The following is a 17,263-nucleotide window of genomic DNA, read 5'->3' as shown; positions in this document are numbered from 1 at the left end:
CTGGAGCTCCAGTTAGGGAGCAGAGGGGAGGAGCCAGCTCTGCTGTGGAGCAGAGAGCCCCACCTAGCCCAGAGAGCATGCCAGGATGCTGGGGGTGTCTGGCTTATCTTAAACCAGCAAGAGGTGTGGGACAGACATTGCAAGAACTGGTTTGACCCAAATCAGTTAAGTTTGATACTACTTTCAACCAGATTTATCTCAGACTGGGTTCAGCCATTCTCAGACTGGTTTATATGCACTGAACATCTGTTCTGTTACAGGTTTAAACCAGTTTCTGATCACTTAAACAGGTCTATGTGTAACATCTGTCCCTAGCCTGAGAGCCTACAGGAATCCTCTGCACTGAAATGAATTGCATCTTAGGGCATTTTTCCATGCACTCTAGGGGTGGGCAGGGAAGGAGGCGTCACTTTAATTAAAGCATTCTGAGAGTTGCTCTAATTAAAGTGCCACTGTGTCTAAGGTATCAGCATCCCTGTGCTTCAAAATGGTGGCAGGGGCACTTGAACTAGAGCTTGTTCGATGAACTAGTTCAAGCACCCTACCACCATTTTGAAACATGGGGGTGCTGATACATGAAACACGGGGGCTGGCTGGAGTGTGGTAATTACCACGCTCCAGCAGAGTCAATTAATCTAGTCTTAATACATTTTTTGAGTCTTAATTCATTTTTTAATACATCTGATAAATTGAGTCTTCCCTGACACTGTAATTACAGTGCATTGGAGCAGCCTCTGCACTCATTAATAGGCACCCTTAAGGTTTAAACATTAGTTCATAAGTTTTGACCATTTCACTGGAGCAAGAAGGCTGGAAATAGATGTCACCATATGAAGTAGATCAGCTGTGCCGGGATGCTGTACATTATGCATTGATTTATTCCACCGACCTTTTAGGTGTTCCCATATAATCTTTGAGAAAATGCAAAATACAAACATTTAGAAGCTATGTCTCCTCCTAATTACCACAAGCATAAACAAGACTATTTCTATCAAAATCAGTGGTGTTAGAACAATATAAAGCTGGTGTATATGAGAAGATAAGCAATACCATGTGTCCTGATTTTCAGAGGCAGAATACCACAAGTCACCTTAAAACCGGCATATGTTATGGGTGTTCAGAACCCCTGCAAAGCAGACCCACAGACATAAGACCTTGACTGTGTCAACACTAACACACATGCTTAACTTTCAACATATGAGTGGAGCTGTTTAAGTTATTAGGTCTGCTCATGTGCTTTAAGTTAAGCATGTGCAAAATTTTTGTAGTATCTAGACCTTAAAGTATCAAAGAAAATAAAAATAAAGGAGTTTTAGCCTTTAAACTTTTGTGCTAGTGATCAAATGAAGTGCTTAAAAAGATTACAGAGCATGTTACAAATCATTCATTCTGTTGTTATTATAATTCAATTCTGTTTTTGTTATTAGGGGTCTATAATTATACTATTCTCACTTCTTTAGTTACTGTTTGATCACATTAAAGTTCAAATAGATTCATAAAGTTGATCCTGGACATTCCAGAGGGACGTTCTACAATTAACTTAATCTGTAAAATGTGCAATTTAACTTTATTCTGCTGCTCTATGTCATGAAGAAAGAGCATTTATAACATCAGTACAAGATTTCCAAAAGACTATTTGCATTTTTTTTTATATTTAAAGGGAACATGAAGTTGGCCTTTGAAGTTTTAATGGATTTAAGAAATATAGTATACCCAAAGAGGGTTTATCCCAGTAACAACTGGCACTGAAGATTTACTTTTTCCACATGGGTTTCATTTGCAAAGAGCTAGTGAATCAAGGCAGGTGGAGTCGCATCACTTCTCAGATGGAATCACATCACCTGTGAAATGCTTAAAAGTAATCAGAACAATACAATTGTCAGTGAAAAGAAGGAGGAAAAATCCTCTGTAAATCTCATTTTAAGACTATGTTAAAGGCTTAAAATTGTAGAGCATATTCCAAAAACACAGAATTCCTACAGAATTGTTCAGTTATTTGAGAATCTGATGAAAGTTGTAAATCTCCGTATCCAAGACAACAACATCTATTCATCAGAAATCAGTGCTTACTTAGACCATTGAAGCTTCCGCATCTTGATATAACTTGGCTTTTGCATAATCTACTCCTGAACCAAAAAAATGAAATATCTCCTTACCTTGTAGAAAACATTCCATGAGCTTCTATGATTCCTATTCTTTCCCTTTTATACCAATAATAATTTCAAATGCATTTAACTAAAACTTATCAGAGTCCTGGAATATATATCTACTGGTTTGATAGGTCCTTGAAGCAAATAGCAAATCTGCTGCTGATATAATTCATTTCATCCAAAAAGTCATTCAAAAGGTCAAATTCTCACCTGAAGTAAATCACCATAGCTCTCTTGAAACTAGTTAACTAACAGCAGCTGAGGCCATGTTCCAGAAGTAATTATATGGAAGTCTTCTCCAACATCAGTGCTGATAATACCTCTGTCATCAGTCTTGTAATAATAAATAATAGCAAGACTATGTTGTGTTGACTTAAATTTAGATTCTCAGGGTACTTTAGAAGTTTTGTGGTACTAGCCTCAGAGGAGGAAAAGTAAGGTACAGAAGACTTAGGTGACTTGCCAAAATTACACAGAGTTAATCATATAACCTACATCTAAATCCTATTCCCCTACACTGGCCATTAATCAATGGTGCCTTGGTAAAGTTACAGTGAATGTTGGTTTGTAGGATGAAGGCAGTGGCTTATAGTGTTGAAAATGTATACAGCAAATGAAATAAAAAAGCTGGAGCCTACTCACAAAATGCAGGAGTTGAAAAGCTGAGTGTCCTTGATGATTATGCCCCCACCTGTTTTATCATTAAAGGTACACAGAGACTAAGCCTAAACATAGACAGATACCTTCAGTTCTGCATCTCCTCCAATATTACTGTACAGACATTTATAGAGCTATGCAGGTCTGGGCTGTAAAGTCTTTATAGCAGCTCTGAGTGAAAATCAGAATGCTGTCTCAGCTGGCTGCTGTGTGCTGTCTCTCATGAATTTTACATCCCATCTTTACAGCTCAGGACTGATAACATGAAAAGTTTTACTTACCCAAATGAGTAACTCCTACCTGCTCAGCCATCCTCTTATTTAAATAGCTATCAGTCTAGTGTAGGATCAAATCCTACATATTTTGCATTATCCCAAATTCCTATTGAGATACAGAATCAGGCTCATAGTTTTATTCAACACAAGGATGCTTCTTGTATAAATATTTGTTTGGAAATGTCAGATGAGATGCTCCTTGCGCATGTGTTAAGAAAAGAACTAATGGAATAGTTTATTACCATAATGAGATTCTGGGCAGGTCTGCTCTAGAATCCTTCCCTGGTATAGTAATTCTCCTTAGCTATGTGATTGATTTATTTATATATTTCTATACTGGCAAAAAGCTTTACTGCTGGTGAAGTTACACTGACATAAAATGCTTTTCCTAGGAAAATTTATTTTGCCTGAAGAACTTGTATAAGTTCAGCTAGGAAGAGCACTTACAAACTTCAGTGTACACCAGTATATTGTCTTTGCCAGGTATGCCCTTTGTCTTCCATGTTGCATTCTCTCTTTTGCTAGTATTAAGCTGCTAGTACCTGCTTCTTTCTTCTGTTCAAAGTTATTGTTATGATTATTTGTATTACAGCAGCACCTAGAGGTCTCAAGTATGTGCAGACTAACAGAGCTAAAAAGGGAAATAAAATTTTGAACACTTATTATTAAAGATTTAATCACACTTTTCTTGAAAAAACAAATGGGTATTAATCAATGGAATAATTAACTATTTAGGAGAGGCAGGGGGAATAATGCCTTTGGGAAGATAAGTCTGGGCTGAAATGCAAGGTGTAGAATTTTTCTCTTGACTTTTCTGCTTTATGTTGTAGTCCTGTGGTGTTGTCAACATTACCCCCTAAGGAAAAGCCCTTGCTGGCTGCAACTGGCTTTTCCTCCTGCTGTTTAATATACACCCTTCAATGAGATGTCTCAAGGTTAGGGACAATGACACACTTTTTTTCCAATAGTTGGAAAAAGTACAAGAAAAGCCTGTGTTACCATTGCTGAAAATGTACTTTTTTTCTGTGGATAAGACAGAATTTATCTGAAGTGCTCTGAGAATCTATATTTAAGTCAACACAACATAGTCTTGCTATTATTTATTATTACAAAACTGATGACAGAGGTTTTATCAGCAATGATGTTGGAGAAGACTTCCATATGACTACTTTTGGAACGTGTCTTCAGCTGCTGTTAGTTAACTAGTTTCAAAAGAGCTGTGGTGATTTACTTCAGGTGCAAATTTGACCTTTTGAATGACTTTTTGGAGAATTTGACCATTTGAATGACTGTGGATAAGAAATTTTATTTTATAGTAAGGAAGCCTCCATAAGCAGTTTATTAAAAGTTAATAAATGACTGTGGGGTATTTTAGTAATTGGCTGAATAATTATTGCTGAGTCTAACAGGTCAGCAAATTCCTTTGAAACATCTCTAACACTTTGTGTTGATATGCTTACAAACACCCCGAACACATACTGTTTGGCTAGGGACAGATATTCAAAAAACCTGAGCCTGAATTGATTCAATCTTTGCAGGTTAGTCTAACCTGGCTAGGCTAAATCAGTTTCGTAACCAGACAGACAACCCAGAAATACAGGCTTATGCACACAGTGGCTCAGGCTAGAAGCTGGTGTGGGGGGAGTACTAAAGCAGCCCTCCCGTCCCTTCGACACTACTGAGCTAAGGGGGGTTGGCATGGCCAGACCCCTGCAGGATGCTCTGATTAGCCCAGCAGGGAACTGATAACAGTGTTTATCACTCCATAAAGAAAACAATTGAGGGATGTTACCAGGTGAGGGGGATGTAGCCAGCCCCCCCCCCCCACAGGATGCTCTGATTATTCCCCGCCACCCTCCTAAGCAGCCCAGCAGAGAATGTTTATTCCCCCTAACTCAGTGTTTATCAACCCATTTAGAAAACAGATCCTCTCTTCATTAACTAATGGAGCTCTTCTTAAACAGCTCTTCTAAGAAAGTTAATTAATCTACCTGTTGATTAGCTCCAAAAGCCTGTTTGCCTTTTATCTCCCACAGCACAGACCATAGCCAGCATGTAGTCTGCTAGCTAATGCTGAGGTGTCTGTGTAAGGCAGAGGGAAGGAGGGAATAATTCCTGCCTAGCAGGGGGAAGCCAGGCAGATTCTCCATGCCTGCAAGTCTCTACTGGAGCTCTGGCCAGGGAGCAGAGGGAAGGGGCCACCCCTCCTATGGGGTAGAGAGCACCACCCAGCCCACAGAGCATGCCGAGATGCTGGGGTTGTCTGGTTTATTTTAAACCAGCAAGGGCTCTGGGACAGACATTACGTAAATTGGTTTGACCCAAATCAGTTAAGTCTGATACTACATTCACATAGGTTTGTCTCAAACCAGTTTCAGCCATTTTCAAACTGGTTTATATGTACTGAACATCTGTTCTGTTACAGGTTTAAACCAGCTTCTGGTTACTTAAACCGATTTATGTGTAATGTCTGTCCCTAGCCTTTGTGTCTGTAATATGCTTATCACATCTGTTAATCTTTTATTAGTTGTGCTATTCATAAATGTATCCTTAACATCAACTGTAAATGGACAAACAAAGGGCTCTGGGTGTCAGGCAAGCATATTTTACAAGAACTAAATTCACCTTCAAAAGACGCACAGCATAGTACATTCAGGAATGGATCTACAGCTTTGTCAAGGATTCTTTGTGCAGATCACAAGTGCCTACACTTCACTATATAGTGGTATTTGCTGATTTGTTGTTGTTGTTTATTAATGCAGTGCCTCTTTTAACGATTGCATTTTATTTTCTCATAGGGTCCTCAAGGACTGAAGGGTCATCCAGGTCTACCTGTAAGTGTGATTAGCACTATTTTTATATAACCTTCCCTTGCATGCATAATTGAAAGACACTTGCAGTAGATTCTAATACCTGATTCCTCTCCTTTTGTAGGGTCTACCTGGACCACCTGGGCCCAGAGTAAGTTTCAACACTGTTTTTTACAGTATGCTACAGTACAATGCAAGCCCTCATTGTTGCAAATAAAAATGTTGAGGCCCTCTTCTTAGGTATTGCTTCAGCATCTTAAGTAAAACTGAAATGTTCTTTCATATAAATCTAATAAATAAATAAACTAATAAATAGTACCTGTTGCTTTAATGTGGAAGCTGACAATGGTTTGTAATCCTTTTACCTCTCACATTTCAGCTCTAGTTGTCAGCTATGTTGTTTAGTCCTAAGCAAAATCTAGGCTTATGCTCTCAAACCTGGGTATGATGGTGCCCAGGCTCTGAGAACAACTTCTGGTTATGTTTGTATGGTAAAGTTAAGTCCCTAGTGCCAGGACCCTCAAGCACACTGCCTTGGTTTGGTGGACAGCTTCCTAAATCCAGAAGCAGATTAGATCAAGCTGTTTCTTATGGATTGTTTTTTATCCACCTTTTTCTATTTACATAAATAGGCTTGTTTAAGAGCTATACATGTGTTAGGTTACACTGATGGGAGGACTAATTTGAATCATCGCATCATAGGGCTGGAAGGGACCCTGAAGAATCATCAGGTCCAGCCCCCTGCATGAGCAGGAAAGACACCTGGGGTCAGACAACCCCAGGCAGGTGACGGTCCGGTCTTCTCTTGAAGATCTCTAGGGTAGATGATTGCACCACCTCTGGCGGGGAGCTTGTTCCATAGTCTGGGCACCCTAGTTGTCAAGAAGTTTTTCCTAATGTTCAGCCTGAAACTATCTTTCAGGAATTTGTGGCCATTGTTTCTAGTTTTTCCCCCAGGATGCCCTGGTGAACAGTTGTTCACCGAGGGAGGCCCTGATGTACGCTTCTGATATAGTGGTGAGCTGCAATCAGGTCCCTTCAGCCTTCTTTTCTTTAGGCTGAGGAGTCTGAGATCTCTCAGCCTCTCCTTGTATGCCTTGCCATGAAAGTCCCTAATCTTGCGGGTGGCCCTTCTCTGGACCCTCTCGAGCTTTAGCACACCCTTCTTGAAATACGGCACCCAGAACTGGACACAATACTCCAGCTGCAGCCGCACCAATGTTGAGTGAAGTGGGAGAATCACTTCTTTGGATTTACTGGAGATGCGCTGCTGGCTCACATTCATCCTGGGGTCTGTTGTCACCACCAGATCCCTTTCATTTGTAGTGCTAGTCAGGTTAGCAATGCCCAGCCTGTAGGTGTGCTGGGGGTTCTTCCTTCCCAGATGCAGCACTTCGCATTTCGCTGTGTTGAACCTCATCTGGTTCCGTTCTGCCCAACGTGCCATCCTGTCTAGGTCTACTTGTATCTGGAGCCTATGGGCCAATACATTATTGCTATTGATACTATCATTCTCTTTCAGGAATATACTTGTGAAAAGAAATTAAAGTGATACATGTTTACCTCTGTAATCATTTTAGACATTTAATTCTTCCATTTTTTCTGAGGGTTTTGTCTTTTTAAAAATAAGAATTCAAACAGTATGCGAATCAGTGGTTGCAAAGTATTTTACTAACATAATAAAAATGCCTTAAATATTTTGGTGAAATAGGTTTTTTTGTCTTTTGAGATAAGTATACCTTATTTGACCTATGTTTTTTCCCCAGAGACTTGTATAGGATCCATCAATTAAACCAATATGTTCCTTCAGCAACACCAGGAAAATTTACAACCTTAGTTGTAGAATATTCTCTATTGATATTACTGCTTCTCTGAAAAGATTTTTGTTGTAATGCAGAAACAAATGGACATCAATGCTGCTATTCAAGCCTTGATCGAATCAAATGCTGCACTACAGATGGAGGTAATATATTTTACATTATTTACCTTGGCACATAGAGACTATCCAAATTAAAAAGAGTTCATTTAAGGCCAAAACAGGGATCCTTTACAAAGATTTTATTTTAAACATATTGAAAATTCAGAGAGTATTTTGGGAAGAAAAAAATTATGTATAGTATGAAGAAATGCAGCTGGATATATAGAACACAGTATACCTTATGTCAAAGTAAAAATTAAACCCCATAGTAATCCTGTTGTTTAATCATGATTAACAATGAAGGAAAGGCATTATACAATATTATACAACATTATATAATATGAGGTTTATATCTTCAACTTCATACCTGAAGATGAGAATCATTTAGGCTCTGATCCAGCAAATACTTATATGTAATCTTAATTTCTTGTAGTTATATAGTCCCATTGACTGTTTACCCATTGAGATTACATGTATAAATTTAAGTGTAATTGTACATATTTGAAGGATTGGGCCCTAAGGCTTGACTTTACTATTCAAAATTTGAGAATGCAAGCATCACTTATTAAATATCTTAATTTCTTTTCTTCTTTTCTTTTTTTCTGTTTTCAAATTCCATGTCAATGTTTTATAACAACGTATTTGCATGATTTTTAACTCAACTCCATTTTCTTTGCTCCTATATGTATTTTTTAATGTACTAATTTGTTTTAATGTGAATCAATCATTCTTAATTACTTCATATCTGGATGGCTGCATGTATCACAAACACCTTTTATTTCTCTCTGGATCTTCAATGGGCACTTAATTTAACTGCATATGCTATTGCTATGGTATTTCTTTGTGGTAACACAATTGCTAATGAATGACCCCTTGACAGAGGTACCAGAATACTGAAGTAACATTTCTAGATCACAGTGCAGAAATATTCAAAACATTACACTACCTTAGCAACTTACTGCAAAGTATCAAGAACCCCCTTGGCACCCGAGATAATCCAGCACGCATCTGCAGGGATCTGCTTAACTGTGAACGGAAAGTGTCAGATGGTGAGTATTTGTGTTGCTCAAATCGTCACTGTCACTACAGTTAGATTATGTTCTTTCCACGTGTTAATTTTTTTCAGAATAAAATTTAATGAGTGGCATTATAAAGATAAAACATCTTTAAAATAAAGATATATTTTTGTATTTCTGAATATTATTTGGAATCATATCACTATCTGAAACTGATTTGGTGTCTGTGGGTGGTAAAAAAAAAATGCTGCCTCCAGGTTATTCCAGCTTGCTAGCACTCAGAGATGAACTCATAATGAGTGGCAACATCTTTAAAACAATCTCAAATTTGCACTTGATTATTGAAAGGATGGTTCATGTTGGTGTAAAGCAGGAGTAACTCATCTAAAGTCATCCGATGTGTAGCTGGTGAAAACAAGGCTTAGAGATTTAGCCTGGAAATATCAAAGTATCTTAAGAAAGTGATACAAAAAACGAGAACCTTTGGTTCTAAAATGATACCTTTTATTAGACCAACTGGAAAATGGCAAGAAAATTGTCCTTTTCTGCAAGCTTTCAGGATCAATATGCCTTTGTCAGACTCTGGGAAAAGTGTAGATGGTACAAGATGGTAAAAAGTCCCCTTGGGTAGGAAATAAACTTCATTTTTGCACAGAGGGAGCTGAAGATGGAAGGCTGTCCCTCCCAGTCAATGAGAGTGTGTGAACTGTGTTAAGTAGCTCTTTGATATGTTGATCAGGTAGAATTCCTTCCCTGGAGGTGTCAGATGGCAGGCAGGGAGGTAAAAAAACTTCCTTGTTGTCCTGCAATGAAGTTTAAAATCCAAGATCGGCTAAAATTTGGCATCTTCCATGTTTCAGGGGTGTACTTGGCAGTTGTGTTGGTCTGAGACAAAAAGACAGAAAAAACTAGAACTCTTGGTTCCAATCCTTAAGAAAGTGAGGCACTCAACACCCACTGAATTTCATTTCCATTCATTCAGCTTCATTCATATTTAATTCCTTCACGTCCTTCTGAAAATCCAAGCTTTAATCTGTCCATCTGTTTACCTCCTCTGCCTTTTACCATGTTACATTTACTTGTACCTGTTAACAATAGTCACAGATTTATTATTCTAAATTTGGAGGTAAATGATATTTTCAGAATTACAAATATATTTTCTAACACTAGGACACTAACTCCTAACACCACATTCATGGGGCTTTGTACTTCAACAGAACTGTCTTATATTGCTTAAACTGGTACAAATCCTTATGTTTTTCATTAATTTGAAGTATACAGGCTGAATGCAAGATGTGTTTTATGCTGATAAATTAGGGTTTTCTGCTTACACCAAGACCCTCAGGATTTGCAGCTTGATAGAGTTGGTCATATTGGCCCAAGTAGTAACAGCATTATTGTTTCACTTTATGCATTCAAATGGAAGACTTCTGGCCACACAGCTGCTATTTTTGGCATTTAGACGCAGTTTACAATCCTGCTACATGTGCAAAGTGGACACACAAATACCCACATGACTACTGAGCGTAGCTCCATATATGTGTATGTTGAAAAGGACACAAAAAAGAAGATGAAACCACTGAATCCACTTTGTACCTTGGTGTAAACATTTTGCTTCTGGTTATAAACACAGGGTAACTCTAGTCAAAGCCAATCTAAATTTAGTAATCTAACATTTACCCCAAATTGTGGAAAGTTGGCATTCTTTAACAGCAGTTGTATTTGTCTCTCCTTTCTCTCTGGGATTATAAATTGTTAGGCAAATACTGGATTGACCCAAATATTGGCTGTCCTTCTGATGCCATTGAGGTTTTCTGTAACTTCACTGCTGGTGGCCAGACATGTTTATCACCTGTCTCTGTGACAAAGGTAGGCATTGCTTCTCAGTGGAATATGCTTTTGTGTTTAACTCTGAATAATAATTTACTTAACGATTACCTTGGCCAGTTTTATAAGTGTTGGCCTGTTAATTTTGCCATAAATTAGATTGGTCTCTGTTTAATCCAATTGTTTAATGTTTCTACTTTTGTATATCTCCCTGTTTATCTTTCTATACATCTATAGAAAGAGTATATATTCTATATATTCTTTAGCTATATTATTTAAAATGGTCCCCCTTCACTGTGTTATCCACTTCAGCAGTCACAAAGATGGTAGGAGACAGAGTATACCCATGTATTTTCTACAGTGTCCATTTATTTATTTTAGCACTTTTTGAAAAATTTAATAATGCAAAATGTAAAAACATTTCAGAATTGCATATAGACAGCCTAAATAGCCATCATTTAAGACAGATAAAATCCACTTTTAGTAATACTGACAACATTGCAATGATATTGACAAAAGAGTTGCTGCTCTTGACCATGTAACTAAATTGTTAGGTACAAAGCAGTTTCTCCTCCTGTCATGAAATGCATGTTCATATATTTTAATTTACATTTAAATCTTAAAGAAACCAATTTAATGTTCTCTCTGTGTGTGTGTGTGTGTGTGTGTGTGTGTGTGTGTGTGTACACACACACACACACACGCGCGCGCATCTTCGGTGCTGTGAGAGAGATGGTCCGTTGGAAGAAAAACCCAAGAGGTTCCCTTCACTGAGTTTCTCCTTTATTGTTAGGTGTGTGAGCATACTAGGGGCTGGAGAGTTGCGGGGAGGGTGTTCCCTTCTAATTGAATGAGCCACAGTCTTCCCCTAACAGTGTGGATCCACTGGGATTCTGTCTTCAGGGAGGACCTGGGCCTTCATGCCAGCTGAGTCCCCAGCATGCTCTATTGCTGTCCAGCAACCAAGTCTGTTGGATCTGCATTACTAATGATCTACAATCCCTCCAGCCACAGTTGAGTGATATAGTGCGAGCAGAACAATGAATGGTAGTTAGGAAGTTCTGCGCTCTGAACTCTGCTCCAAAACTTCCAACTGACTTTGTGCATGTGTTTGTTTGAATCACTTATACAAGAAGTTTCCTCATCTGGAAAAAAAAGCCAGCTACCTAGTTTTTCCTGCACTATAGTGATGTTGTAACCATTAAGTAATTATTGTTTAAAATTCATTTTAAAAGTGTTAGCATTGAGAGGGTCCAGAGGAGGGCCACTTGCATGATCAAGGGGCAGCGGGGCAGGCCATATGAGGAGAGACTAGAGGGCCTGAACCTATTCAGCCTCCACGAGAAAAGGCTGAGGGAGGATCTGGTGACCATCTCCAAATTCACCAGGGGAGATCAGCAGGGAATAGGAGATGCCCTGTTCCCCTGGGCACCACATGGGGTAACTAGGAATAACAGCCACAACTTGATAGAAAGCAGGTTCAGGCTAGACATCAGGAGGCATTACTTTACAGTTAGGGTGGCTAGGACCTGGAACCAATTTCCAAGGGAAGTGGTACTTGCTTCTACCTTGGGGGTCTTTAAGAGGAGGCTGGATAGATACCTGGCTGGGGTCATATGACCCCAGCATCTGTTCCTGCCCAGGGCAGGGGGTCAGACTTGATGATCTGCTCAGGTCCCTTCCGACCCTAGCTACTATGATACTACTATGAGAAGGTATGCATTATATAGACTTGTATACAATAATGTGCAATCATTATTATGTTAATAATGGATTCCAAATTTCTCTCTAACCAACAAACTTCTTGAAGAAAGCCAGAGATGTGCACTTTGCTTTGTGTTCCCCATTAATGAATAGAGATAATATTCAGTATCAATGTCACATGTATATGCCAAGTCTTTCTAATTGCATTCTCGCCGTTGTACACGATACAGCTTCATGTCTATCAATGCACATTTCTTTTTTTTTTATTTAGTTGGAGTTTGGAGTTGGAAAAGTGCAGATGAATTTTCTTCATTTACTGAGCTCAGAAGCAACCCATACCATCACAGTTCACTGTCTGAACACACCAGTATGGGGAATAAATGAGGCAGGTGCCCAGAAAACATCTGTTAGTTTCAAGGGATGGAATGGTCACGTGTTTAAAGCAAATACACTACTTGAACCAAAGGTGCTTCTGGATGAGTGCATGGTAAATACAATCTGGTATCATTAACCTCACGGCGGAATTTACCAACCTTTCCTCAGTGAAACTTGTTTGTATGCTTGTACATATGTGTCATCTAGATATTATTCAACACATGAAGCTCACTTCCTTTCACGTCATTTACAAGTATGTCAATGTGTCAGCTATTTGATATGATCCAGAGTATATACCAGAAATTGCATTTGAGCAGGGCTCTTGCTCTAAGCATTAGATCCCATGTTCCCTCTTGTTACCATGCCCCAGCTAGGCACTGCCTGTTGGTGCCCCTTTGCTTCGGCACCCGGGGCAGTCCCCTTCACCCCCCCCCCCCACACACACACACACACACACACACACTCTCTCTCTCTCACTCTCTCTCTCTCTCACTTGCTAACAGCACGGCAGGAGGTCATTTAGTCTAACGCCCTGCTCAAAGCAGGACCATCGCCAACTACATCATCCCACCCAAAGCTTTGTCAAGCTGGGTCTTCCACCACTAAGAACAGTCTAGCTCTATCCTCTTTTGAACCCCCACTTCAGGTATTTGAAAGCTGCTATTAAATCCCCCCTCGGTCTTCTCTTCTATAGACTAAACATGGCCAGTTCCCTTAGCCTCTCTTCATAAGTCATGTCCCCCAGCCCCCTCACCATTTTTGTTGCCTTTAGCTGGAGTCTCCAATTTGTCCACATCCTTTCTGTAGTGGGAGGCCCAAAACTGAACACAGTACTCCAGATGTGGCCTCACCAGTGCTAAATAGAGGGGAATAACAAGTTCCCTTGACCTGCTGGCAACACTCCTACCAATGCAGCCCAGTATGCCATTAGCCTTCTTGGCAACAAGGGCACACTGCTGGCTTATATTCAGCTGCAGCTGTCCACTGTAATCCCCAGGTCCTTTCCTGCAGAGCTGCTGCCCAATCAATCAGTCCCCAGCCTGTATTGGTGCATAGGACACCTACTGAAAAGTGCCATTTTCTTGTGAGATTCTGTGAAATTGTCCTCTCTTCCTACATTAAAACTATGCAATTTCCTGCAGGATTTTTTTACACATTACTCTTTACAGGAATTTCACTTGTAAGTGATCTTCACTGCTACTTTGCCCAGTTAGGCAAGAAAGAAGTGGCTACACCCGCAACTTTTTCAGCTGAAGACAAAGTGATATTGTTATTTTATACATTTTATAACAATATTATTGAGATTTAAAAAAATAATCAAAACAAAGTTCATGATAAAGGTTGTTCCCCATAATTCTTAAAAATACCCCTTAAAGCCATGGAGCCTATAGAATAGACAAGTATGTTTGTCTCAGTTCAAGTCTTCATCAGTACTTATAGTAAGTTAGACTTTTAAGAAATGCTTCTCTATCAGTGCATGGGAAATAGCCTTTGTAAAATTACAGAAGTCCTGCAAGCACTGATGGGAGAAGGGTTGCCTACATGTCACATACCTCTCTCCCCCACCCCAATAATACATGCGCCTTGTTTTGGGAAGGCAGAATGAAGAAAAAAATACTTTTTCCAGGCATATCCTGGCTGAATCCTGACCACAGGGGATCCTGACTGCATGGCTGAATCCTGACTAGCACCGCTCAGGTAAAAGCTAGCTTTAACCCTTTCACAGCTGCTGCCATATTAACAGTAACTTTTGGCTGAGGAGCCAGAAGCTGCTGTCAATTCAGCAGTGTCTGTGAAAGGGTTAAAACTAATGCCAAGCAGTGCATTTCATCCCTGTGCAGGGTCCCTATTCTTCAATTCTGGCACAGAATAAGAGATGCATCCCAATTTTTGATGGGAAAATGCATGTGGTATACATGTAAATATGGTATGTTCACTTGTATCTCTGATTTTTTTGCATTCCAGATTCTCTCTGTTATGAAATAACCTGCTGATATATATTTAATCCTCTACTTCTATGCATTCCAGATCCAAGATGGCAACTGGCATAAGACACAGTTCTACTTTCACACTCAGGACACTGACCAGCTTCCAGTTGTTCAAGTGCATGCATTTCCTCATCTTAAACCAGGACAACAGCACTTCTTAGAAAGTGGTTCAGTGTGCTTTCTTTGAACTTCCTGACTCTGCTCTGGTGTATCATATCATGGTGGAATTGCTGCAGACAACAAGTAGGGTTTTGTGGGGGGGCAGTTTTAAGAAAAATGAATTTAAGCTGAAATCATCTTGAAACTGTGGAAGCATTTTAAAGCAAATTGTTAGTTGTATCTTAAAGAATCTCAGGAAGAAAAAGGCTTCCTCCTAAGAAGGAGAAATGGCATTTAAAATAGACTACAACAACATTGATAAAAGTATTTAATTTTTTAAAAGATTGGCTGGTGCTTTCGTGTATGATTCCCTGGAACTCAGCACTATATACCTGAACAAGAAATTCTTTGGGACTTCTAGTGTTCTCAACAACCTATTTAATAGCACTGTACGAGACACCCTAAGCAAGCTGGAGACATGCAGTACAAAGGAGCAATACTGGCTAATGCTCCCAAATGTGCAATAGCTTACATACGAGAGTAAATTATGCCACAGTACAATAAAGGTTTTTTTTAAAACACAAAGTTGTATTATAGTCCTCTGTGGACACATCATCTGAACAGATGGTACACTACCTCTTACGTGTTTCCTGTTTGTGTTGCCTGGTGCTCTTCTTAACACAAGGTGCTTGTGGCTTAAGTAGATATTATTTGATTTCCTTTTTCTCTTTCAGACTGTATGTACTGGTTACATCAAGATATGTTTCTGTTGTAAGAGTACCTATTTTAAATTGTTGGTCACATACTTTGTTACAAGCAAAACCATTATTTATGTGAATTTTTTAAAATGTTTATTATTGTGAAAGTGGCATGAAACAGCACATTGTATATGGTGCTTATGGGCTGGACAGCTTTTTTAGCCATTGTAAAATTGTAGGAAAGCTGCATACAGTAGTTTTGGTCTGTGATTTCTGTCCTGCGGTTAACTATTTTAAACATCCAACGGCGTCTAGGGGATATATTGTGTATATATTTTGTAACTTGTTGAAATTTTTAATGCAGCATGTCTTATGAAGAGCTGTTGTTAAATTATGATAATCATAATCATTTCAGCAACTCAGAAATTCCATTTTTCATTATATTATTGGACAGTTTCAGTTTTGTGTTATTAAATTGAGCCTAAACTGTTCAACCCTCAATTTTGAACAAAATTACTTCTGCCATTTAAACTGTAATTCTAAAAGGCTTTGCAAACACTATTGCAGCATCTGTTATCAAAGCAATGTTCATTCAGTAACACACAGCAAAATTATACCTCACTGTACTTGAAGGGTAGAGTTTTCAAACAGCAATTCATGTATGCCATGTTTATCCACAGTAGACCACACTTACCCAACTATAATAAAATGTGCTTCAAAATAACTGTTTCTCGTTTATTATTTTGGTTCCTCTTGTTTTCAGCAACCATGAGAAGTGTACATGGACTCTCTTATTGTAGCAAATTATTTTTATTACCAAGGGAAGCATATACATATATAGAGATCTATAGCTATTGATATATATATTGATATCTATAGATATATAATATCAATCATGGGCATACAGGATAGTGCAAGGTCATTTTAGAACACAAAAATACACGTTCCTCCAATTTTAATCCTTCTGCTGAAGTATCAGTTGTATTCCCTAAAAACCATGAAATATGTCTAATGTAAAGAAACAAAATAAAGAATGATATATTAAGGGAAGTGGAGAAGTTGATTCAGTCTTTCAACTGCCATTTCAATGTTTTAAAAGCAGTATCATTGCACATGTGCAACTGGGATCGTATTGTATATATTTGCTTTTTGGAAGAATGATAAGCTTTGTACAAGCTGTTGTTTCTCTCTACTTTTACTGATATCATTCTCCTGAGGGCCCTGCTACACGTTCAGATGAACACTGGATAGAAACCAGTACACATTTTTGAGCACTAACTCTGTAGCTGGTTGGCTTACTTTATACCTGGATAGTCATTTTATGGTGCAATAATTACAGTGCACCTCACCCATCTGCAATTATTACACAATGGACCAGTGACGGGTGCAGGGGATGTGCCGTGTAGCAGGGGCCTCATTGTCATTGAAACCTTTACAGCTTATTCTCAGTGGTTGGTTTATTGCTGGTGTTTCTGCTTCCCAAAGGCAGCGCTGTGTTAAAAGAGTAAATGCCTTTTTACATGTTAACAAGTTAGTTAACAGTAACCACACCACAACCCAATGCTTATCCCGCTTCCAAGTGTTATTGTAGCTGATGAACCAGGTTCTTCAACACCCCTCAACCCGAGGAGGTGCAAATATTTTTGCGAGGTAGTTACTGGTTGTATTTTTGCAAAGGGCTTTTAACCCTGAGGAGCCACCTCAGTGCCTCACTTCCGTGTCCACGTTAACCAATTTTTTTTAATT

General features: G+C 39.0%; 1 protein-coding gene across 2 annotated transcripts in view; it reads left to right on the top strand.

Moving 5' to 3' along the window:
- The window catches only part of COL24A1 (collagen type XXIV alpha 1 chain), a 270,456-nt gene extending 253,932 nt beyond the window's left edge, over nt 1-16,524 (top strand). The window contains exons 52-58 of one of the 2 annotated variants that reach the window (XM_090049548.1): nt 5,881-5,916; nt 6,017-6,043; nt 7,790-7,855; nt 8,691-8,859; nt 10,586-10,695; nt 12,629-12,844; nt 14,761-16,524. In XM_090049548.1, the coding sequence (XP_089905674.1) occupies nt 5,881-5,916; nt 6,017-6,043; nt 7,790-7,855; nt 8,691-8,859; nt 10,586-10,695; nt 12,629-12,844; nt 14,761-14,907 (771 nt within the window). In that variant the 3' untranslated portion in view covers nt 14,908-16,524. The remainder of the gene's footprint in view (nt 1-5,880; nt 5,917-6,016; nt 6,044-7,789; nt 7,856-8,690; nt 8,860-10,585; nt 10,696-12,628; nt 12,845-14,760) is intronic. The other variant, XM_090049547.1, reaches the window with a different exon arrangement.
- Nucleotides 16,525-17,263: the final 739 nt, after the last annotated feature.

The sequence above is a fragment of the Crocodylus siamensis genome, chromosome 5 (assembly GCF_052110815.1).
Source record: "Crocodylus siamensis isolate JL-2025a chromosome 5, ASM5211081v1, whole genome shotgun sequence".
Lineage (NCBI taxonomy): Eukaryota > Metazoa > Chordata > Crocodylia > Crocodylidae > Crocodylus > Crocodylus siamensis.
This window is presented reverse-complemented; position numbering and strand designations above follow the sequence as displayed.